Below are 24,635 nucleotides of genomic sequence, written 5' to 3'. Positions count from 1 at the left end.
AAGCTTTTCTATTTCCCTCCAAATTTGTGTCAAGAGAGAACACTTTCAGTAACTACTTCTCATAAAAGCCATTAACCTGATTGCATAACTACCTCTTTGAATGTTACTGCTCTTTCTTTCCTTGAATTTTAGCTAGATAAAGATATATAGCATCAAAAGTGGAAAAAAATAATATAATGTACTGGAATTTGATATTAACTATATTTAAAATCAGACAGCATAAATCTGAATGAAATTACTGCAAAAATGTTCTGCTTCAGTTTAAATCTTTTCCCATTTTCTTCCAGAGTATGGATTTAGCCTGTATTTGCTCTTACCAAATTTCATAAGGGCCCTTTTTCCATATCACAACATGAATCTTATACATTTCCTGGTTAGCTTTTTCTTTTCTTGCAACAGAACCTTAGCTCTGAGTTTAGATCAGTTTAAATGTATGGAATTTTATTTTTTTGCAAACTTGACTTTAAAAGTTTGTGTTATATATTTTGTCAAGGAATTTTGTAGCTGAAACAAGGATATACAGAGATACCCTGGTTAATAATAAATATGATATTCTTTTCAAGTTGGATCATCAGAACTCAAGTACAATTTATAGGCTTCGCCAAAAAAAAAAAAAAAAACCAAAAAAAACATCACATTGTAATCGCTATTTTAAAATAAGAAAAAAAATCACAAGAAATAATTGAGGAGAAAGTTTGAATCTTAATGGCAGAGAAGTGTTATGCACTTCAGTCTTCTGGATGCCCTTTCTCTATTGCAAAGGCATTTTGAGGTTTTTGAAAGCATTGAGCTATGTCTTTTAAAGATAAATAGAGTGTAGTCAATTTACTGGGAGCCTAATTATGAAAATATGCATATTTCTTTTGTGATGTAAAAAGGGCAAATCCATAGATGAAAGATAATAAATTAGTTGAGAGCATTTTTAATCCATTTTTATATAACTGTTCTCATTCTATAGCAAAGACACAAGCAGAAGCAGACATACTTTGTTTCAGTGATACTTAAGCTACAACCCCAGCTGCTAAGAGGCAAGCTGTTTTCAAAGTAAATATTCACTGATTTGCCAGTTGCTACATTTCTCATCACAACCAATATGTTCTAACACCATACAGCAACTTGAATGAATTTTACCTTTTACCTGCCTTCTCTCTATTATAGCTCTCACCTGATAGCATTTTTATTAGAGAATTTGTAAAAGCATATTTAAGTAACATTTCCACATGTAGTTTTATCTACAAAGATTCACCTATTAAAGCTCTCTACATATTAATATATAAGTCATTATCAACACGTATTTAAACAACCCTTCACAAAGCAAGCTACACAACCACACTTAAGAGCTATTTGACTGTACAGTACAATGCTGCACTAACACAGTCCTTCTCACTTAATACAATTCAACTTAATAATATTAAATAAATTATTGAGGGCTTGGGTCTTTGGTGGGCTGTGGGCTTCTTAGTTTATAAAAAGTCAGTAAGATATATACAATTTCTTTGTGGTTTAACAGGAGTTTAATTCCTCAGTAAACAGGAATTGAACCCTCGGGACTGTGGCTTTTGAAACTAGGGTGTGTTTAGGTTTGGAGACTGCCCAAATTTCATTCACATTTAAGAAGGGAAAGCACTATGCCAGACACATGCAATCAGAAAAAATTATTACATTCTGAAGGATGACTGTAAAACAAATGCTCCCATATTCTTCATACAGATCAAAAAAAAGTCTGAGGGCTAGTACAGTGGTATTTAAATATCCAGAAAAACAAAACAAAACAAAAACAAAACAAACAAAAAAAAACCCAAAACCATAACAAACAAACAAACAAAAAAAAACAAAACTCAATCCAATTAAAAAAAACCCTAAGAACTAAAAATTAAGTTAATGGCTATGAAGTAAATGGATGCTGCAAAGTTATTCCCACTTACAACACAGGATGAGATTGAGAAATAAGGGAGGAATCAAACATATCAGGCTCTCTGGTACCACCCATTACTTACTACAGTTATTGAACAATATTGTTATAATTAGTGAAGCTATTAAGGGAAGAAAATGCAAAGTCTGAAGTGTTTTGACAAAGGGCTGAAAGGAAAAAAAAAGAAAACAAAAGTCAATTAAAAGGAAAGCTTCTTTCAAGACACAGTTTTATGAAAAAGAAGATCCAGAATTAAAATTCAGTTTCCCTTTCAAAATCCTCTCCAAGTAAACTGAAGTCTTCTCTTGTAATCTGCTTGGTTTTTGGTTGTGGTTTTGATTTTTTTAATGTCTTCTACTCAAGCAAATATAATAAAGTTGGACTTGTCTGTTTTCTATTCAAAGCAAAGAAATATATTAGACATTTGAAAATTTGAGTCTTTCCTGAGATTTACACATTGTATTTTCCTTAATCAGGACATTTCCTAGACATTTTCTATAATAAGTGAAGGTAATTACAAAATGGACACAATGACATTTGGTTATTTCAATGAACTACAAATTTGCAAATAATCCATTATATTCAGATTCTGAAGTATATTAGAGATGACATTAAGTAAACATTTGAAAAGTTTTAGTACATTATCAACATAAGAGGAATATATTTTTAAACCAAAATGAAAAAAAAATATATTTTTCACAATAAGAAAGAGAAGTATGGAGAAGTATGCAAAAACTGATGATGATACTGATTAGGTACTGCAGTACCTATTCCATACTTCCCTCAAGAAAATCTCTCACATTCACACATATGTAACATATAAAATTAATTCAGATTTTTTGTATGCTAAAAACTGTATGGCATGGAATATATATGTACTGTGTAAGGAAGCAAATTAAAAGTAATTTAAAATAAAATACCATAGGGTAAAACAGAAATGTTGTGGAACAAAGAACCAAAGCGTTCATAGATATTTGGAATGTTGTTAGCATAGGCTTTTCTTTTGACCATTATCTTCCTGAGCAGTATTGGTTAACCTAGTTTTTCAGGGATGAATAGTAAAAGTCCTTTCTAGCTCTTGTCATACTTTTGAGTGTTTTCTGTTTTGTTTAGCTCCTCAGTTTTTCTGTAAAGTGGACTAGAGCTTACTATCTCTTTTTCTGCACATCAAAGTGGATTATTTAGAGGGACATCATAAACCATCATATCATTCCAAAGCAGGTGACTAAAAGCTAAAGTCTAAAAACCAAATATCTGAAAGTTGTAAAATTAATTAACATTATCAAAGCTGCATGAGGGAAGTTAAGGATCTAGTACAAGAGCATACACTGGCCTTCAATGTCATTCTGTGGCTCACGGCTTTACATCTCATGTTTCCAAGTTCTTTGGAGGGCAAAGAGAAAACCTCCTCACTCTTTCAAGAGATGTCTAGTCAGACATCCATATATCCAGGCACTGCACTCAGATACAGGGGTAATGTTCACTGGCCTCAGCTGAAGGCAGAAACATGCTTCTAAGATACACCATTTTGAATGTTTTGTGTAACAAGCTTTGTCAAGCTTTAGAACATGCTTGAGCATATTCTGAATCCATGATTTTACATACCTAAAGGTCAAATTTCTCTGATTATTACTGCCAGACATTTATGAAGCCCCTGGAAGTTTATACTACTTTTTATTACATTAACTCTTTGAAAGGAAAATAATTTCTCTAAGGTAAAGTTATTTTGGAGCAATCCCTGCAGAAACAATAATTAAATGTTCCAGTTCCACAAAGAGAAAGATTTTTGTTATCAAATTTTTTTTCAGTTGAACAGTATTTTTTATATTAGTGAAATTACAAAGTGAAGTCAAAGGTGTAGAGCGTAAGGTTTGATACCATTGATCAAAGACTGCCACACCCAAGAAGGAAAAAAAGGAACAAAACTAATGTCTGTTTAGTCATTTAGAAGTTGATCATGTTACTTATGTAGAACTACATGCACTTCATAAAACATACAATGGCAATAAATGCAATTAAAATACTTGGGATTGTCATTGCTTTTGGGGAAAATAAAGTCACTTCAAAATAGGACTTCTTCTACAAGCTTTCTGAATATTATTGATGCCAACTAAAAATACCTTCACATGGACACACAGTATTCCTACATTTTATGGACTTCCTCTGATTACTCACATTCTCATACAGGGCTTGCAGCGTCTCTAGGTCAACCACAGAGTTGTCCAAGTTCACAACAGCTATAAAAAAGAGAAAAGAAAAAAGGGTTAGTTGTTCAGGATGATAATCCAGCTGTGAAAGGAAGCTGGTCACAATACTCAGCAACAGTTTTTTATGGCCTACTGGTCATACAGCTTAAGGGTTTTAACTTTATTAATGCCTTGAATAGTGCAGTATAGTATAGCTAGAAACCTGGCAGAGCCAGGTGTCAAGTGTTAAAGAATTCATCTCCCTCCCCCCAAACACACAAACATGATCCCACAAGTATGGCCATAGTCAGAGATCAGAGATAAGCTTTACATCAGACTTTCATGGTCCAGCTGAAAGCATTATAAAAATTTGTAAATCTGCACCACAGCCACACACACACACTCACACAACAAAGCTCATTCCTGTCGCTGGTTGACTTCAGTCTTAAACTCATTAATCCATAAGTCAGCCAGTTAACTTCAAAACACCTGACAAGGGTCAAGTCTTCTATGCACTAAGCCGACACATTTAGTATGGATACAAAATATGCCTTTCCTGTTCCCAACCAACTCTGGCACCACACACATACTGTATTTTATTCAGCATCAAAAAGCCCCAGTGGAACAGCTCAAATAGAGTAATTTCTATCTACCTAACCTGGATTAAAAAAAAAATCATTAAGAGGTACACACATTTAGAAATGGAACCCTGACTCCCCACTTGTTATAGAAACATTTCACGAGGCACAGGAAATATTTGTGCTAGCTATTGAACAGTTGTTCTCAGCTGATATGAAGATTTATTTTTCAAATAGTGCTTTTCAGTCTTCCTCTTACATATTTTTGCAAGCACAGTGACCATTCATTTAAAAGCTATATAAATCAAATTTTCCTCATCCAGATCTTGAAATTTAGAATATTGCATTAGAATATATGTGATGGCAATTAATAATTTTTATCATACCACACCAATCTTTTCCTACTTTGCACTTCATTAATTTGTACCCTTTTTCTGTAATGGTCTTTTTGTGTGTCTGTGTGTGTGTGTGCTGTAAGTGCACTTGTACAATAAGCTGAAAAAATCCCTAGGTGAGATTAATCTAGAAATTGCAACATTGATCAGAGATAGAGACCCAGCACCAACATAATTTTTGTCCCATAAATCCATCTCCTTAACAGTCACAGAGAAATTCTGTATAAATCTAAAGACTACAGAATATAATTCAAACTCATGTGTTTCTGATTGCCATCTAGAGATAGCACTCTGAGTCTGGGAATTATCATGTTTCTCCTTTCCAGGCCTGAGACATAGTTTTAGTTGTAGTATAAGAAAATTATAAACAAAAAAGTGTTAACCTTGATAAAATTAAGTAGGCCACACTGTATCTCTAAGCAGAACACAAAGCTAACTTTTAGGACTAAACAAAAAAAAAAAAAAAATTAAAAATTCTTTAGTTTTTCAGAAATAATGTGTTTTTTCTATTTTTCCCTTACCAGAAAGCAATGTAGCAGATAATGCCTATGTAACAGTTAACCGTTCAGGAAACATGTTTTTTGTTTTCTTTTGGGGTAGGGGACACATGCAAAAATGTGCTACTAATTATTTGGGGTATTTCTAAACTCCTCTCCCCCATCCAAGTGTAATAATTGTTGCAACAGAGACTTAAAGATGCCCTCTACACAAGGCACGGTATTATACATGGTATTTAATAACTCCTGTTGCTCAATAAGACCATCTGTATGCTTAAAAATGTGCCAAATTTGCCTTGTAGAACTGGACACTAAAATTAGCATGCAAATAGAAACTTGGTCAAGATAGGTTTGAAAGCTCTACTTTAAGAAAGCACTAACATCAACGTCTATATACAAACAGCTTTTATTAAACCGAGGCTATATTATGGAACTCAGCTTATACTATCTAACATTTCAGCACTTTTATGCTTATGCAATATCTATGGGCACACAACCCTCCAACTATTTATTTGGAGTGGTGGCTGTCTTCTCCCTACTCCACCCCCCTTCCTTCCAGAGACTGTCCACTTCTGCGCTAAGAAATTCAACATAAGTTCCTGCCCTGAATTTTGCTCAATGTTAAGATCACCCACGGATTACTCAGGGAGCAATAGAACACTTTTGTTTGAATGCTTGCAGGAGATAAGAGAACGCCTGGCAAACACAATGGTGCCAGGTCTGTGTACTTTCAACAAAACAGGTATGCAGAAAAGTGTACATACTTCAGGGAGCTGCTTAAAACAAATCAGTCAGAGACAAGGACATGGAGAAGTTAGATCCTAGGATATATCCTTCAAGTCTCTGCCTCCAAAGAGAAATATATTTCTATATGTTTAATCTAAACCTGTATATGTTCATAAGTAGCACTCCAACATCTCACTAGGATTTTTCCATTTACAGCTTAGGTATGTTCCCCATCCTCTGAGAAGTGAGGATATGAGCTTCTGTTCTTAGGCAAACCTGCAGCATTGCTATACAGAACATAATAGCTGGTAAATAAACAATTGCATTTAATTCCATTATCTAGGCAATTTGAACTGAAAAAAAACCCAATTATATCTCCTTTCATAGCCAAACTTACTAGTTAAATATGCCCCCTACAATCAGCATGACTACACAAACATCTAACCAAAGGATTCCATATGTGGTGGCAATAGAATAATGAAACACAGATGAAGATTAATTTCCTCGTATGAAAATATTTTTAGCCACGCTGCAGTTCCAGTATACTTTGATGCAAACAACTGGAGAAGGGTTTGTATTAGTCTTGCAGACGCTGGATATTTTCACCCAGGTCACTGGTTTAGAAAGTGATTTTTTCTTGTTTCAAAGCTGACATTGAAATTTTCTGGCCTTGACTACTATGAAAGTGAAGAATATCTATTGGCTTTTGCTCTAACAGAAAGAACTTTAATCACATCAGACCCAGGAATTTAGTTCTTACTGTGAAGATCTCACAGTTTTGTTATTTTCTTGCATTCCTATTGCCACTGCTGCCAATTAAACCAGCTTCACTTTCAAGCCCTAAAACTGTAAAATTATTTGATGCATATCTATAATTATTTATATATACAAATACATAACTATAATTAAATCAAATTTGAACCAAGTATGTCCAGATGCCCACAGAAAAAAATTAATGGAATTACAAACTAACAATTTCTTTTTCTATTTAAGCAAGCCAGGATCAACAGATGACTACAAAAAATCCACCCAGTAAAATAAGGGGTTGGGGATCAATCACAAATGATTAGTTGATACTATGAAGAACAGAGAAGAAGTAGTTTCAAAGGATTTATAGCCAAATTAAAGGGTTTGGGGAACTCTTGCTGTTCCTCAGCTTTACTGATATTGGCACTGTTTTGGTCACAATCTACATGGAAAACTAAACTGGTATATTTCTGACAGAAATTATATCTTATTTAAGGGCAGAATATGAAGATTTTAGCAGAATGGAACAGTTTTCTTTCCATTCTGTATTTCTACCATATAATATATACACACAAATTCACATTAGGAAAGCCATATTAGATTGAAGCTAGAAAGACAAAAGAAAAATGCAGAGAGACAAAGATTTACTATTTTTATTAATATAAATTGATTAGCAAGTGTAGAAGTTATGTTCCCTGACGGGAGGATATGGTGCTTGTAAAAAAAGTGAGGTTAGGGCACATGATCATATTTGGAGGCATATTTGAACTGAAAACTGATGGATCTTCCATATACACAGAAGACAATTTAGAACAGAGAAGCAATTAAAAAAAAAAAAAAAAAAAAAAAAAAAACCCCAACAACAAGGCAAAATACAAAAAAATAAACCAAACCACAAATTATCACCACCCTCAAGTCTTCAGGGCAAGACAGTAACCAAGCCAACAACAAGATCAAACTTCTTGCCAGCAAATGTAATCCTGAAGAGGAAATGTATGAGAAAACACCATCAGCAGGAAGCTGCAGGATGCCCAGTGTATTGTCAGGAAGACTATAAATGGAAGTTGCTGTACTTCTTTTGTTAGATAGATCACTGCTGTTGATATTCATATATCTAGAAGCACATGAACTACCAGCTGCCACTAAACCAAAGCCGATAGGCAACGCAGACACAGCTAACCTACATTTCCCTGTGGCTGTGAATCTAAATCCACCAATAGCACCACTTACATAAGCTGTTAGAGAAAAGACAACTTCCTACAGCAACAGAGTCCTTGGAAACCCTATATTTTGTTTCAAAGTCCAAAGCTTTGGAATTTCCTTTTAAAATGAAAAGGCCAAAATTCAAAGTTTCCCACTGAGTAGAATTTCAGAAAGAAAAAAAAAAAAAGTGTTATAAACCAGACCCTTTGGTGTCATAAAACTCTCATTAGCACAATCACATATGGATGACTTCCAGAAAACTGGTATTCAGTTGAATTCTTAGTCTTAGCCTTCCCTTTTCTCAGGGCAGATTTCAAATCACACTCCATTTCTCTGGCCTTTCCAAGTATGCTTCCTAAGCCTTTCTGTCTCTGGACTCCATCTAAAATTAAGTGTCTCCTTCTTGAAACCTCCTGGAAGCACCTCTGTGTCCCAAAAAACTGGCTAAGCATTTTCCAAATCCTACTTGACTGATAACAGATTACAGTTTAAGTCCTCATAAAGAAGCAGTAGCTGAATTAAAACCATGTCTGAACCTGTACTGCCCTACTCAGATCCATCCTTCAGGGATACAAAAAAGCAAATCACCCATCCAAGTCCTTCCTTGCTGATTTCCACCTCAATTAACTTCTCCATGACTCTCCAAAAGCCAAGCAGTATTGCTTCCAAGAAGCCACTCCTTTTTTTCTCCTGCACATCTTGCATCCTTGCTCTCATCTGCTCTCTTTCTCCAGAAGAACACCAGGAGTTTCTGCAAGACTTCACAACTTCTTTGACAAATGGCAGAAACAGATGGTCAGTACAGCAAAATACAAAGGCAGATCTATTCTTCTTCACTGAGTGAAGGACCTCCTGTTTCTGCAGCAACTAACCACAGTACTCTTACCACACACTTCTGTGTGTGGCACTCATCTGGGGGTTGCTCAGCTGTTACACCCTTTGTGAGACTCTAACCTGGCAAGATTATAGGACACTGAGAGGTTCCAACTTCCATGGTACGTTTTCCAGGCTTTGATCCCCAGATATTTTTACTCCACTGAAATAATCTACACCCCAGGAATATTACTGTAAGCTGAAGAGTGAAAAAACCTGAAAAGGCATCAACCAGTCTTACAACAAAAAATGGATTCTGTTGTTATTAAGAACCTATATCAATATATAAAAATACAGAAACAGTAAGCTTTTTATAATTAGAGTCTCAAAACTGCTACATAATTTTTTAGGCAGAACAGGACCATTAAAATTCATTCAACCAGATTTCACAGGACATATAATTATTTTAAATTATCTAAAAAGGGTATTTGCAAGAAAAAAAAAAACACATAAGTATGTGAGTACGTCCAGTGTGTCTCTTTGAATGAACTTCCTTGAATTATTATTTCTGAGTTAATTAAAAACAATAGATTCCTCAAGAAAAATGTACAGGCAGTAAATTGAAAGTGGTCAAAATCCAACACCATTAGAAAATTAGCATATCAGCAGAACCTTAAAAATTTGAGAACTCTGTACAAGAAAAACAAGTCAGATAATATGTAGCGTGATCTACTTATGCTTTTATCAACAAACAAAGAAAAATAATAGATACAGAATACATAGAGAATTGGTCTGTGAATACAGAATGGAAGTCTTCTCTGACAGGTGTATTTGGAAGAAAATGCAACATGACAAATGCAAACACAAGCAAACCAGGAAAAAAAGTTTCAATGCAGATAATTTCATCAGGTTCACTGGAATGACTGAGAGCTGAACTGCTCAATTCAGAAGTAGAAGGAAAAACACCTGCATCAGTGTTCTCATCAACAAAAGAGCCAAAAGAGCCTAAGAAGGTGATCAAAGTGCAATGACTTCTTTTGCTCCTATAAAGATTATGTTTGGATGTAATGTCAAGCTACTTGCAAAATAAATACAGATTTACATCCCATAAATACTTAGTATTTATATTTTAAAATAAACTAATCTGTAAAACTTTCAGTCTCTTATTGGTCGCACAGAAAACCCATGACTTCAAAACTTCATATCCTTTGGCTTGCCCCTCCTTCCCACCCCCACCTCCCAATTCTGTCCCCCTCCTCCCCTTTTCCCCCCACCCCAGTTTTTTTCCTTTTCCCCCATATCATTTTTGACATAATTCATCTAAAATTTATAAGGTCATATTTTAATCTGTAATAGTTCCAACAACTTGACAACTACTGCTACTTTCTTGGGATTCATCTTTATCTTAGGTAAAAGAAATGTGAATCTCCAGTGCAGAAAGTTTAATCCTAAATGGGGCTCTTTAAAATAAACGTTGTGTTTACACAACAGTGCTAAAACCTTATGTCCCTGTACTAATGTAAGTTGCGGCAATCCCACAAGGGTCATGACTGCATAATTTTTTAAAGATCCTCAGAAAATAAGCGAAAGAAAAGAGAATTCTTAAACGTGACTTCCATTACTTGCAAGCCACCCCCTCCACCCCCACTGAAAATTAGTAGGTGGGGTATGGCCGCACTGAGTTACCATAAATTAATAACTTCATATCATTACTTACCTTCTTGCTCTCAGTACCTTTGTGATATACTTGTCTATTAAGAAATACTCAAAGTTTTCATCCTGACAATGTTAAAGCGCACAAAGTTAACTCACACTAGGGAGACTGGGGCTTTAACACAGGTACATTCAGCATGGATCAGAGGCAAGACACCACTTAGAACTGCTTGCACACAGTTTTACTGTGGCAGTAATTCACCTTGATCTAAATCTTGTGTAAGAAAGCAGAACAGTAAACAGAATCTCCAAGCAGAAGCCATGGATTAAGTTGAGCTGTTGCTTCAGACTGTTTTGAAATGACTTAAGAGTTTTAAATACCTTCAAGAACATGCACCAACATTTCTAGGAAGCAATAAAATAAGAATCAATTAAGCATGAATATGTTTTGCAAAATGTGAAGTAACAAAAGTAGAAGATTTCATTGAAATGACTGAATCATTGGCATGATTTCTCTCTTACAAACATAATTCAATTTTTAGACAGTTGTTCTGTTCCCTAACTTGTATCCCTAATATAAAAACTGTATCAATAGCGGTTTTCTACATACATGTAAATATGTATTCACACATACAACAAAATATATCACCAGCTTTTATACAGCTGTACACAGTTAATATAAACAGTTACAGTACATACATTTCAAACAAATGCCTACTTTGTTAAGGACAGCAGTTACTGATTATGTGAAGTCAAACTTCATACACCTATACAGTTTGTTTACAGAAAGTGTGCAAGTTCAGCTCATAGAGAACAGATATATTTTGTTTGACTCAGTATGTCGCCTTCTTGTCTAGGCAGGAAAAAAAAAGTGGAGAGCAATGCTGTAATCCTTTCAGAATAAAATGTTTAAATACAAACATGATTGCCATTGTAGACTGTTTAATTTAGAGAGATTGTATTTCAGTTCTGGCTTTGAGAGGTTTGCTGATTTGACTATAGAGACTACTTCAATGCTTATCTTAATTGTTTAGATAAGATTTGTTTGAATTTGGCAGGTGAAAAAAACATGGGTGTGGGATATAGGAAGGTTGAGAAAAGACTGGCATTTTACCAGATTATGCGTATTTTAAACTACAGTGCATAGAGGAGCAAACAGTCTCAATGAAGCTGCCAGGGGCTGGTCATCGGGGAGTGAATTTGAAGTGTGAGACTGAGAGGCAGGATTCAAGATTTTCAACAAACTGAAAGGGATTACTATGATAACTCCCAAAACACTACAGAAGGGTTAACATAGTATACAAATGCTAATTATATAATACACATTTAAATAAGTTAAAAAAATATAACTATGCTTTATGATTATAGTAGGGGGTTGTTTGCTAGGTTCCTGATCTTAATGTATTTTTAAAGTGTTTCAAGAACAAGATTTCAATATAAAATTAATACTGGCATATAGGTATATTTTATATGTAAGAATTTCTGTTACAGAAAATATAATTGCTGCTATAAAAAACCCCAATGCCTCTTGGCTTTTATTTCAGTATCAGTCTGTACTAAGCTTTTTCACTTTCTGGTTAAGGTAGTACAGCATGCCACAGGCATTTCATTTAGAGGTTCTCAAAAGAAATATACCTGTCAAGTATATATTTTTTTAGGGCAGACTACTAGAACATGAAAGCTGAGGAATATATTTTGGGGATGTTTATATGTCATATTTACAGTGCAAGTTATAAAAAAAAAACTGTACAAACACATCAGCTGCAAAAGCATGTATTGTGTATCAATCTGTCTGAAGACAGGCATGATTTGTATCTTTAAATTCATGATTCAGGTGACAAAATTTGGGTTTCCTGTGTGTTAAACTTTTCTTTTAGATCCATATAGGCTGTAATGCCTTTCAATCTTGGTTTCAATGGCTTTAAGACCAGGCTAATTTTACCAGTGATTGTGTAACTGGAAGATATTAGCAATACTTATTTTGAATACAAATGAGGCTTCAGGCTTCAAACTAATTAAAACTTTGAATTATATGTGGATTTTTTTCAGAATTTAAATTTGCTGGCTTTTGATTTAATCCCACCTAATCTATTTCTATAACAATAACTCACAGTAAACAAAGTCATGTCTAACTCAGAGAACTGCAGCCCATAAACAGAGGCAAGCTTTTTATTTCTTGCTTTAGGGAGCTCACTATAAGTTATAATTTAAACAAAATGCAGGAGGAGAAGGAAGAAGAAGAAATTTATCTGGAACCATTCACTAGTGAACTGCTGTATTTGATAAAGTTATCAGGGCAGACACCTAAGACACATTTCTTTTCCAAATAATAGATTCCCTACAGTAAGCAGCTAACTTGGGATCTTAGCTTTTTTTCTCTCAATTTACCCATGGTGCATAGTTAATGGAGCTCCTGGTGTGTCTGGTTGGCAATTTAGAATACTTACATTAAATTATTTGTCAACACTAAATGAGCTAATAAATGCCAGCTCATAGATCTGAAAATGAAATTGCTCTTGAAACATTACTACAAAGGAGAGAGTATCTTAGGCTTTCACAGGACTCTGCTTCCAGCTTACTGCAAATGTCTTTATCAATATTGAAAAGAAAGATATTAAAAATAGGAATTAATCCTCAATGAAATTCAGGTGGCAATGGTAATGGGAGAGCTGCTCTTTGCAGAGCAGACCAAAACTCACCCAAAGAACTGCTTTGATTGCACTCTTTGTAATAATGATCAATGACTAATCTAAAACTCTCAAGGAGTGCCTAGAAGTTAAAGCAATTTTTAAACTAGAGCTAGAACCAGTGCAATATCAAAAAGACCAAAGCAGACAGCAGAATAATCTCAAGAACTTGTCTTTCTATTGAATTGCTTGATCTATTTAACTTACACAAAGAAAGTTCAGAAGCTACGTGATTACATACCTGCATGACAAGATACCTGAAAGTAGACGGCTCTGTAATTTCACAGACCAAAAGCATGAAAGAATGAAGGGTATCTGTACATTAATCTGGCGAATTCACTACGGAAAGCATTTTTAAAGTGCTAAAAGTGAGCGAAATCAACCGTTTGAACAATGTTTCATGGGATATGTTGACTTCTCCATAATTTAAAGTATTTCTATGAAATCCTAGACTCACCAAATCCAACTGCAAAACTTTCAGCAACTTCAAAGAAAGCAAAAGGTTGAAGGGTCAGAATTTCAGCTGGAACTCAAGATCATTTATACTGCTAAAACATTCATATTTATACAGACTAATAGCCTGAGGCAGAAATTAGCAGGCAATATTACATAACTTGCCTTATTTAGCACCCAGAATGCTCTGGCTGCTCTTTAGAAAGCTCTTTCTAAAATCCTAGACTTGAGCTGCATGTCTGCCCTTTGCTAGGTCTCTCTACCAGTCTTCTGTAACATCAGCAAGCTTAAATAATTTTACACATATTACGTGGAATGTTGTTACCACTTGATGATTTCCAACAGAAAGTACTGCAAGTTCTTTTAGCCATGAAGACACCTATTTCCATTCATAAACAAGTTTTCACTGTGGTTTCAGTTAGCCAGTTGTGTGTGATATCACTATCCATACTAGCAGGATAGGAATTAGTTAGGAAGCACTGCATGGAAATACACAGGGTTTCAATCATCATGCAAAGCAGCTCCTCCTTTGCCTATAATTGCTGTACAAGCAACTGTTTTAGTCACAACCCAAAATGCAAATTTTCTCGGTCAATAACTACGAAAACAAAACACTTGAGAGGTTTCTTCGCAAATCTAAATTTCTCTTTCCTTCTGTCAAATGGTGGTAGTATTTCACTGAAAAAAAATTACATTCTCTCAATTTATTCTCCAAATTAAATTAATTTTTTTTTTTGGCACTGCAGAGAGCATATTATGGTCGCCTAGTATTCTACATGTCTGCCCTGTCTGATGTCTGGATAAACACACCAGGGATTTCATCGTATTAAGGCACATTAAGCCTTTCACCAAATATTCTGAAGTTAGAGTACTAAGGAGCTACAGATGCTAAGAAAGTGATGTAATGATCTTGTGACACCACGTTGTAAGTGTGGTGGGATTATGAAAATAATGCAAGAAGATTTTTGGCTAGGTACATGACAGATGACACAGCTTTACTAATTCAAATCACAATACTGTGATAGCTGAGTGCAGACGGATGCCTGTGTATAGTTTAAGTTCCATCTTTTTTCACACTCCAAAGCATTTCTCAAAAGCTGGTATTAATTCAAGGAAATAAAGGCTGGGATAACAACAAAAACCAAATGCCCATGTACGCAGAAAACCAAAATACATACGTTAAGAGAAAAAAAAATGTAAAAGTTATTTGGAACCACATATGTATGTTTCTTACACTATAATGACTAGCTTTGACCTACTGACTTTTAAGATTATGGGTGGAAGTTGATATTGTTTCAGTTCAGTAACACTGATCTATGTTTTGTGTCTAGATAGCAAAAGCAATTGCGACTTCACTAACAACAGAAAACACATTACACTAAAACGGAACTGCACACCCATTGCTTGGGGAGGTTTCACGTGAAACAGCAGAACAACAGAAATTAACCTGATCTTTCACTGTGGGTGGATAACCACAAAACAAGAGAAAGACTAGAAAGCAGTAAGTAGGAGAAATCCAGGTACTTCAAAGTGACAGGTACAGGATCACCGACATACTGACTGCAGCACGGGGAGCATTGGGCACTCAGACTAAGCAAAAAACCATTATTTCCGCGGCACTCTTCCTTACCCTCCCCTATCATGGATGATGCATGGACATAGCAAACAAGCCACTCTACCATCTTCGAATCATGGTCTCTCTTCCCTGCACTCGGAGCTACTGTTTAAAGGAGCTATTCCCTGCGTGAGAACTGTGCCGAGAGGCAGCGCCTCGCGGAGTCGCAAGGTCGAGCGCCTTGCCCGGCCGGGCGCCTCCTGGGCGCTGCGGCAGCGTCTCCACTCTGCCGGCGGCCGGGCCGGCGTCTCCCGGGAAGGGCGGCAGAGCTCCCGGCGGCGGCAGCAGCGCGGGCCGCTGTTGCCACCTGCTGCCGGAACGGGGACCGGGCCCGGGCGCGCTCGGCCGAGCAGGCGGCGAAAGCCCCGCGGTGGGCGAGGGGCCGCCACCGCCCCGCCCGGGGAGGAGCGCGGAGCGGGCAGGAGCGAGAGAGACGAGGCAGAACCGCGGCTCAGGTAAGCCGAGCTGAACGGGGAAAGTCCAGGCTGTGTGAATGATGTGTGAGTCATCTGACATCTGCAAAGGGAAGATATGTATTTACTGGTGGATGTAATGGCTGTTCCGAGGGGAACAGAAGGACGATAATCAGCGTGACACTAACAATATAAGGCTATACATGGTGCCATAAAGGGTTGCACAGCAGACGAGAGGCAGAGAATACTGAAGGGAGCGATAGCCGGGTAAGATAAAGCAACTGGGTGTAAAAGATGTACCACGTTCCCTATGGAGGAAGTTCTCGCCTGAACAGAAAGAACAAAGTCAGTGCCATCTTACAGATCACTCAACAAGCAGCTTAATAATGACTCCTAAATAGTATTTTACCATTTATGTAAAGCCAGTATGCCACATAATAAACATACTAGCGTAAGGTTTAATCTGTTAGCCATACTTCTTGAGCTGTCATTCAGATCTAAATTTTACGGTATCAGTTATTACTCAAAGCAGCTATGCAGATTTACCAAAAGAGGCAAAGTAACGCTTGATCGACTTCTGAATAAAGTACAAAGCAATTGGAGATGCCAAACCAGCCTTTAACAAAATTTCTCCATAGGATAAGGGAATAAAATTTTTAGGACTAACACCATAAATTTAGATTTTTCCACCAGAAATTTGCTTAAAATGAGAGGATAGTTGAAAGCCTAAAAAAAGGTTAAAGGTCAGAAGAAAGCTTAAAGACACTTCATTAGACCCGCAGAGAAAAAAGTCAACTGAGAAATTTAAATGCACCCTTTTCCCTCTCTTGTCTTTTCACATCCTCAATATTCCTACTCCTCAAAATCACATATATGATTAAATATAAGAGCATGGGGGACACCTGTAAATAAAAGATACTCTTCAAAAGTGGAAATCAGCCAACGAAAACAAAAAGTAAAGTCTTGGAAGTTCAATGTATATTGGACAAGAACAAAAAGGGTCTAAACCCAACTTGCCAAATTCATAAAGCTAGTAATAAAACTGCTTCCAAACACATCACATGTATGAAGTCTGACAGGAAACAGCTGGGCATGCAGATAATCTGGCTGTAAAAAGAGCACAAAAGAAAGAGAATCAGAAAAGGTTAAATAAACTATTTGTGTAAGGATTCACAACCACAGAAAAGGTCAAAGAGGCTCTCAGACAAGTTCTACACTTCTCAAGTGATGTGTTTTGGGCACTGTCTCAAATTGAACAAGCTTCAGAACAAACAAATGAAAATTTTAAGAGGATTCCTCAGATGATACGGAAACTACAAACCAGTCAGTCTGATTTTTATGCCTGGAAAATGCCTATGTGTTGTACAGAAGAACAGTTTTTTAAAGAACATACAGCTAAACCAATGTAATGAGAAAGCGAGGTAACACAATTTGTAGTAGGCACTCACAAGCAACAAATTAAGTAGTGCTGCTTTAATGGAGTGTCTACAAAGGCCCAGGTAAGAATGATCAGTTTAATAAATCAAGTTAATACTGAATTTGCAAAAGGCTCCTCACTATCCTTACCTAAGGTTTCAAAAAAAATTATGTTGTTGTGGTAGATGAGGAGACATCTACTTGGATTAAAAATACCACACCAACAGACCAAAAAAAAAAAAAAATAAAAACCAAAACCTGCTAAAAAAAATTAATTAATAAAATGAAAGATTAGATTTCAAATTAGAAATTTGCAGCATAGAAGCCTTACTAGGATTTCTACAGGTTAATGTGCTGTTTAATGAACATGAGGCGTCAATGTTCTCAGATAGTAGCATAACTTAAAAGCTGACCACAAACACATATAAAAGAATCTCTCAAATATTTATTGTCAATACATGCAAAGTAGATGGGAAAAAAAGAACCCAGACTGTAAAAGTCCTGTGATGCATACAGAATTAGCAACTGCTGCCCCAAAAAGACACTCCGATTTTTTTTTATAGTTCCCTGAAAAAATAAGCTCAAAAATTAGCAGCAGTGAAGGGCAAACAAAATATCAGCAACAATACAGAAAAAACAGAGCCTGAAAAAAGATGATTTGACCTCTTGGCACAGGCATATGGTGCACAAAGATCTTGAAAGCAGCATGCAGAGCCAGTCAGTCACCTCCTTGGCAAAGAAAAGAAAGAATCATGGACTGTAGAGTGGTGACAAGGAAAAATCAAAAGAAGAGATAACATGTATGAAAGCTCTTCCAAATAAACTTTTAAGTTTGAAGTGAACTACTGCAATAAGATAAGAGACCTACAAAAATTACATAATGAGCAGTCAGTGCCACTTACTTTAGCTTTTTATTTTATGGTTATCTACAGAGGACATCAGGTACAAAGCTAGATAGATCTCCTCTTGGTCAAATATAACATAGTTTTAATTGATTTTTTTTTTAAAGAGACAGATAAAAATACAGTTATAGGTACGCTGAATATTTAAAAAAAAGTTTTACCTATTTTTCTTGCAATGATTCTAAATCCCCATTTTAACTACCTTATATTTAAATTGTTAGTTGCTATATACATATTAATGACATTAATTTTTGAATGAAAATTTTTTGTATGTATAAATGTATCCAAATCTAACAAACACATGAAAAATCACAAACAAGCTGTTGTGGCAAACATCCTTTTCTTTTAAACCTTTTCATGTAATGAAATAAAATTTAACTGTATTATCCCTAATTAATAGGGATTTCTTAATTTTAACCTCTATGTAGTTCAGCAATAAGAGTGTGTATATACATATATATATAAGAGTATGACCAGTGGAAAAAATACTTCTGCTATAAAAGAGACACAAGGTGCTCTTTTTCTCCCTCCACCCAATTTTTACACAGTACTAATGCTAACAGCACATATTTTCTTGCTTTTATGCTAAGAATTTTGTAATCATCCCTCTTCTGAGTGAGTACACAGTTCATAAACGAGAAAAAACAGTACAGGGGTTTTTTTGTTTCTTTTGGGAGAAGAGAACGTTCCTGAAACTGTTCTTTAACTTTCGAAGTTAGATCAGACTTGCAAGAAAAAATAACCATGGTTTCAAATGAAACAACAGACAGACAATGCAGTTACATTTTCTTACAAAACTTCTCTATTAAATTACATTCATATGTTCTTAACAACAACAAAAATCTTTAATTATCCAAACTGTCCAATGTGGCAGTAATTAGTCTCTGCTGATTCAAATATTGTGAAGAAAACTCAATATTGTTTTCCTCATTTAAAACCCTAAACTTACGTTCTTTAAAATGCATTTTGTATTATAGAAAAAAATGGTATAATTCTATAAATTTGTTTTTAAGTGTAAATGTCATATGACATGAAAGATTCAGTTCCTTTCTTGATGATACTAATATTTCTGTCCTTCATTATCTTGATTTACTGTACATATATTAAAAGAAAATTATCATTGAAGTTGTATTTTTCCTGTAGCAACTGTTGCTATTGCTTTATTGACCTCTGGTCACTGTAAAATAAGTTTCAGAAAATCTTAGAAGATAGAAAGAGGACTAGAGGCATGCTTTAAATAATCAGGGCTGGTTTTCAGGACCTTCACCCACAGCTCAGGGGTTTATGTCACATCCATTGGAAATCCACTGGAAACTCCTCTGACCAGTGGCCAGATAAGGGCTCCAAAATCACTGCTCAATATAGAACACCGTGGGCATAGTAACAGCCTCAAAGCAATGTGTGACACTCTAACTCTAGCCTGTATTCTATAAAAGTCATTTTGTGTATTCCATTTTCCTTCCCAATAATTTCCCAAGAGGAGCTTCTAAAGTAATTATAAGTGAATAAAACATGTAAGCATACAATCTAACAGCAGGCATAATGTAATGAATATGGTGGCATGAAGTCAAGAAGAAATAGAGAAATAAGACACAGAATTATGGTGCAAAGTTTTGAGGAAGTGCTAGTACACTAGAGAAAAACAGCAGAATCAAACCAATCTTTACTTGGGTGTGTCTCTGAAGAATCTAAATAGGTGTAAGAAAGGCTATCAGAGAGGAAGTTTTAACCATAGTCTTTTAAGGTTTTGGGTGATTGCACACGCAATATTTGATTAGGAAAAAAGAGAAAGATTTAAAGAATTTCAATTCTCTACTAATAAACCTGAAGTGACAGGTAAAGTTTCAGACTTTGTAATTAACCTGCACTGATTGCAATAACTTTATTTATGATTAATTTAATAAAGAAATACAGACTTGACACCTAACAGCAAAAAGGTCTGCATATCTTCCTACAGCCAACATTTTCCCCCACAGCTTAAATGGACAGAAATAACAAATTTGGGCAGCAGGTTTACTTATACTTACTAGTATTACAGTGGCCAGATAACTTGATCCAATCATGCATGTATTGTTTTGTCCTCATAACTTGTTTAATCAGTAAGATATCTTTTAGGAAAGTACTGAAATATTTATGAAGAATGGGTACTATAAGTTTCAAATGATTGTGCTTGTGCACACACGTCGTTAGGATAAATAATGCTCAGATTACCTCTGGGCTTTCTATAAAATAAACTAATCCTGAGTTATTTTCCAGATGTTAAGTCATTCTTTCCTGATTGCTTTCAATTTAGAGCATCTCTTGGACCTAGACTACGTGATAGTTCAATACATTTATAATTCCTGCTCAGGACATTGAAATAATGCAGCATAAAAGACCTTTTATCATCCTTCTCTAGTGAAATCATCCAAGTCTCTCCTTGCTCATCATTTCTACATATCAGCATGAGTGGTCAAGTAAGAAAACAAACCCAGGATTTTCTCTTGTTCTTTTGTCACTAATAGTCAAATACTAAGAATAAACATTTATTTTTCTTGCTAACATTTAAAATATGTTCACTTCCTGCACATCTGTCTTGAATTCAGGGCTGAAGATATGTTTGTTGTTCAAAGTTGTACTTCTGTTAGCAGAACAAACTCTGCTGCAGATATAACCTCCAGTAAAATAAGCTCAAGTCCAGATTACAGGGTTGGTTTTTACCAGCTCTTATGTGAATCTTCCTTCCCCTTGCTGTAATTAATTTTCCTAGTTAATTCTTTTTTTCAAGGCCTGTAATAGTGTCTTCACCTTCCCTTTATTTTCGCCCCTGCAGATATCAGAGTGGGACAGGTAGTTCCATCAAAATCTGCAGACTACCCGTATCTCAGAGAGTGGGAAAAAATTACTTATTAAATGAAAAAAAATGAGAAGTCATCCAAAATTCAGAGCCACGAACCTTCAAACTACTTCCAAAAGAGCCAGGGCAACCACAAGGTGCTATGCAAAATTTTACATAAAAATAGTTAAGAGTATTGTAGCAACACAGTCCCTGGAGTGAAAAACCTTGTTGAGAGAAACATAATAAATTGGAAAAGGTAACAGACAACTTCAAAAGACAAAGAACTGCATATGCCATTTTTGAGAAACTTTCAACATTTACAAGGCATGCTTAGAACTATGGCAATTTTCATGTGCCAAGGAATAATTTCCATACATGTAATAAATACTAGATTAAAATCTCACTGTGTAATAAATTTAATATTTAGGTGCACAAAATACCAAATTTGCCTTTTTTTCTGGCTGACATCTTCAGTTTACTTCTTTCCTTCTATTTTTATATACACACACAGAACTTTTTGCTATTCTTACTGCACTTATCACCAGTTGTAAACACAGAGGAAGATACGCTGTTTCTTTATAAATAAAGGGATTGGGGAAGGCACTGACAAACTTATTATCTGCACCATGGCTGCAATGTCAAACAGTTGCTATATTTCAAGTGCTGACAGACAGCTTGAACAAAGATACCTTATTTACAAGACACGGCCCCTAAATGCAGACACAGGCTTAACATGTAATTATATTTCAATGTATAGGGTGTTCATCATAGGTTACTCTTTACAGTTACACCAGAATCTTGTGCCCTAATCTGAGCACACTTTGCATCTCTGAAATGTTAAGAAAAACCCCACTCAAAATGTTAACGTTAAACCCCAAGTCTTTTCTCTAGGAAGAAAATCTGAACTATAAAGGAAAAGAGGTAAGAAGTGCTTGTTTGGCATTTCTCAAGCTTTGGCCATATCATGCAGCCAAATACAGCAATATTTCCAGTGGTAACATAATGTTGGATAAAGGATACTTGTGGTGTAGTGAAAATACAAAAGCAAGCAAAATGCCTGGATAAAGTGTTTTGCGTAGTTGATAGATGTGTGTGAAAAAACCCCAGGCATCAGTAAGACCTTGTGTGAAATCAGAGAAACCACGAGTACTCGTTTTTGTACTAATAACAGAGAAAGGGCAACTAAAGAGACCAACATTTCTTACAGTTCTAGCCTTGCCTGCATAAAATAGATGGGAGTTCTATTAGCGAAATTTAACAAAAATTAACCTAGCAAACTTTGAAGCACTACTAGAAAGACACACTAGAGTACAGAATAAATGTGCTCTGATTATTACAACTACTCTTTCCATACTGTAAAAATATTTTAAAAGCAGACAGGCTCTGGGGATTTGTTTTACTAAACCTATTTCCAAAGCTGGAAGCAGACAAATGCAATTCTGCAAGCAGACACTTAACAACCATATAATAAAAGAAAATTATTTAAGATGTATTCCAATATATATACTGAGATCTTCTATTGAATGCCACATCTGATCAGATATGCAGAGAATACTCTTGCAGACAATATTTAATCTGTATTTTGTAAAAGCAAATAAAACTACAACAAAAACACCAACCAAAGTACAAAAATTTAACAAGACACGAAACACAACATTTGACTAGGTCTCAAGCTATTTTAAGGTCTTCATCTAAACACAATCTGATTTAAAACTTAAAATCCTAAATTAATTAGGTGGGTTAATAGCCAGCATAATTGTTTTCCATTCTGTTCATGTAGAACTACAAAATTTTTCAAAAGTACTGTACCAGAAAAATACAACACAGTAAGTAGCATGCAAAAAAGAAATGTAATATCACTCAGCACTGAACATTTCTCTCTCCTTCTGGGTGCCTTTCTGAGGCCAGTAAAAAAACCCAAAAATTACTTGTCTGTGATTTGCATGAACACTGCATCCTAAAAATATGCTTTATGTTTCATATAGGGAATATTTACAAGAAAGCTATAAGTTACCTAGTACCACATATTGTCAGGAGGGGGATGGGGGAAAGTTTCATTTGACTGCACTCCTTATTTATGGAAAACAATTGCTTGTAGGGTACCGAGATATGCGTAAATTTATATGTCAGTGTACATCAAACATGGAAAAACCTCAAGACCACTACTAAAAGGCCTACCCCTGGGCTAGGGAACAAAAACCACTGATCACAGTTTTTACTGTATTAATTGTAATACAACTTAAATATTAAAGATGCAAATACATCAACTGACTATTTTTGTTAGTGCACGCACTCAATCATTATTTGAATTTTTGTTAGTACATTCTTGTTAGCACGTTCAAATTGCTGCAGAAAATCCTAAATGTTATAACACTCAAAAATATGTAAATCCTCTATTTTTAATAAAGAATTAAGAACGTTGCATACATTAATATACACATGCATAAATATGTATAAATATGCATATATAAATACTTGGGGTTTTGATTTTATAATTTCTGCATGGGCTCTATGGTTAGATCACTCAGAGGCCTCTGCATGGAGTGACTGATGCCAGAAATACTTCTGGGCAATATCTCTATTTTCCTTGCCCCCACCATACAAATATTTCCTACTCTTCACCACATGTTCTCTATGTCTATTTTATGTTCTTTAAAAAAAAAAAGAAAAAAAAAAAAAAAACTTCTACACCAAACATTTTCACAAATTCCCCCACCTGAAAAAAAGTTTCTTGTGTTTGTTTAATCACTTCTGCACAGCAAGGGAATAAAAGAACTATTAGATTCCCTTTTGCAAAGACTTTTGGTTTTAGAAAACAGCATTGAAAGAAGAATATACAAAATCTGCACACAGCTCTTAGATGATCATGTGTGCTTAATATTGTAATAGGATAAAGGTTAAGAATAATATTGTTTGACCCCTTCAACTACTGACATTCATGCCATGTTATTGTTAGTGTTGCATGCTAAGCAAGCAAATTTTCAATGAACTTGTGTTGGCTTTACCACAGACACAGATGTTAGGCGGACTCCTTTTTTCATAAGGTTCTCATTATTAACTGAAACCAAGTTGAATATTTGACTAAAGGAAAGGACCATATCATTGTTTTCAGATTTTGCTCTATGACTTAACTGAACTACATCTGCCAGCTTTGGAAATACCAAGTACTTCTTGGCGCCAGCACTGGCGCCTTGCTCTATGACTACCATCTTAAGTGCTTCAGCTTGAGGAAGTCTAGTAACCATCAAAACAGTTTAATAAAATCTTAAAACTGTGATTACGAGTTACTCACTAGCTGACAGAGTGCTCTCAAATTTGTTCTATTTATTAATAATTTCGCAAAATAAGCGAATCATAGTAAACTGAATGCATGGCTGTAAATTTGTAGCCTAGAAAGTTCACAAGATGTTTTTTTGATTTATGAAGTCTGTGTTACACTTGAAACCACATTTATTTAATAGATAGGCTGGCACTTCACAGGATAATTCAATCTGCTTGAAATCTATCCAAAGCCTTTGGGAAACGTAAGGGATGCTCTGAATATAAATGTAATTCCACTTTTCACCTTTTTGCACTACTGTCTCTTAGCATAAATGTGAAAAGTATTTCACTCCCCTAGAA

The 24,635-nt window shown here is 35.3% G+C and overlaps 1 protein-coding gene across 1 annotated transcript in view; it reads right to left on the bottom strand.

The window, feature by feature from the left end:
• FMN2 (formin 2) overlaps positions 1-24,635 on the bottom strand; it is a 154,472-nt gene that overhangs the window by 65,894 nt on the left and 63,943 nt on the right. The window contains exon 9 of the mRNA XM_053938818.1: positions 4,088-4,149. Within this exon, the coding sequence (XP_053794793.1) occupies positions 4,088-4,149 (62 nt within the window). The remainder of the gene's footprint in view (positions 1-4,087; positions 4,150-24,635) is intronic.

The sequence above is a fragment of the Vidua chalybeata genome, chromosome 3, assembly GCF_026979565.1.
Source record: "Vidua chalybeata isolate OUT-0048 chromosome 3, bVidCha1 merged haplotype, whole genome shotgun sequence".
Taxonomy (NCBI): Eukaryota; Metazoa; Chordata; class Aves; order Passeriformes; family Viduidae; genus Vidua; species Vidua chalybeata.
This window is presented reverse-complemented; position numbering and strand designations above follow the sequence as displayed.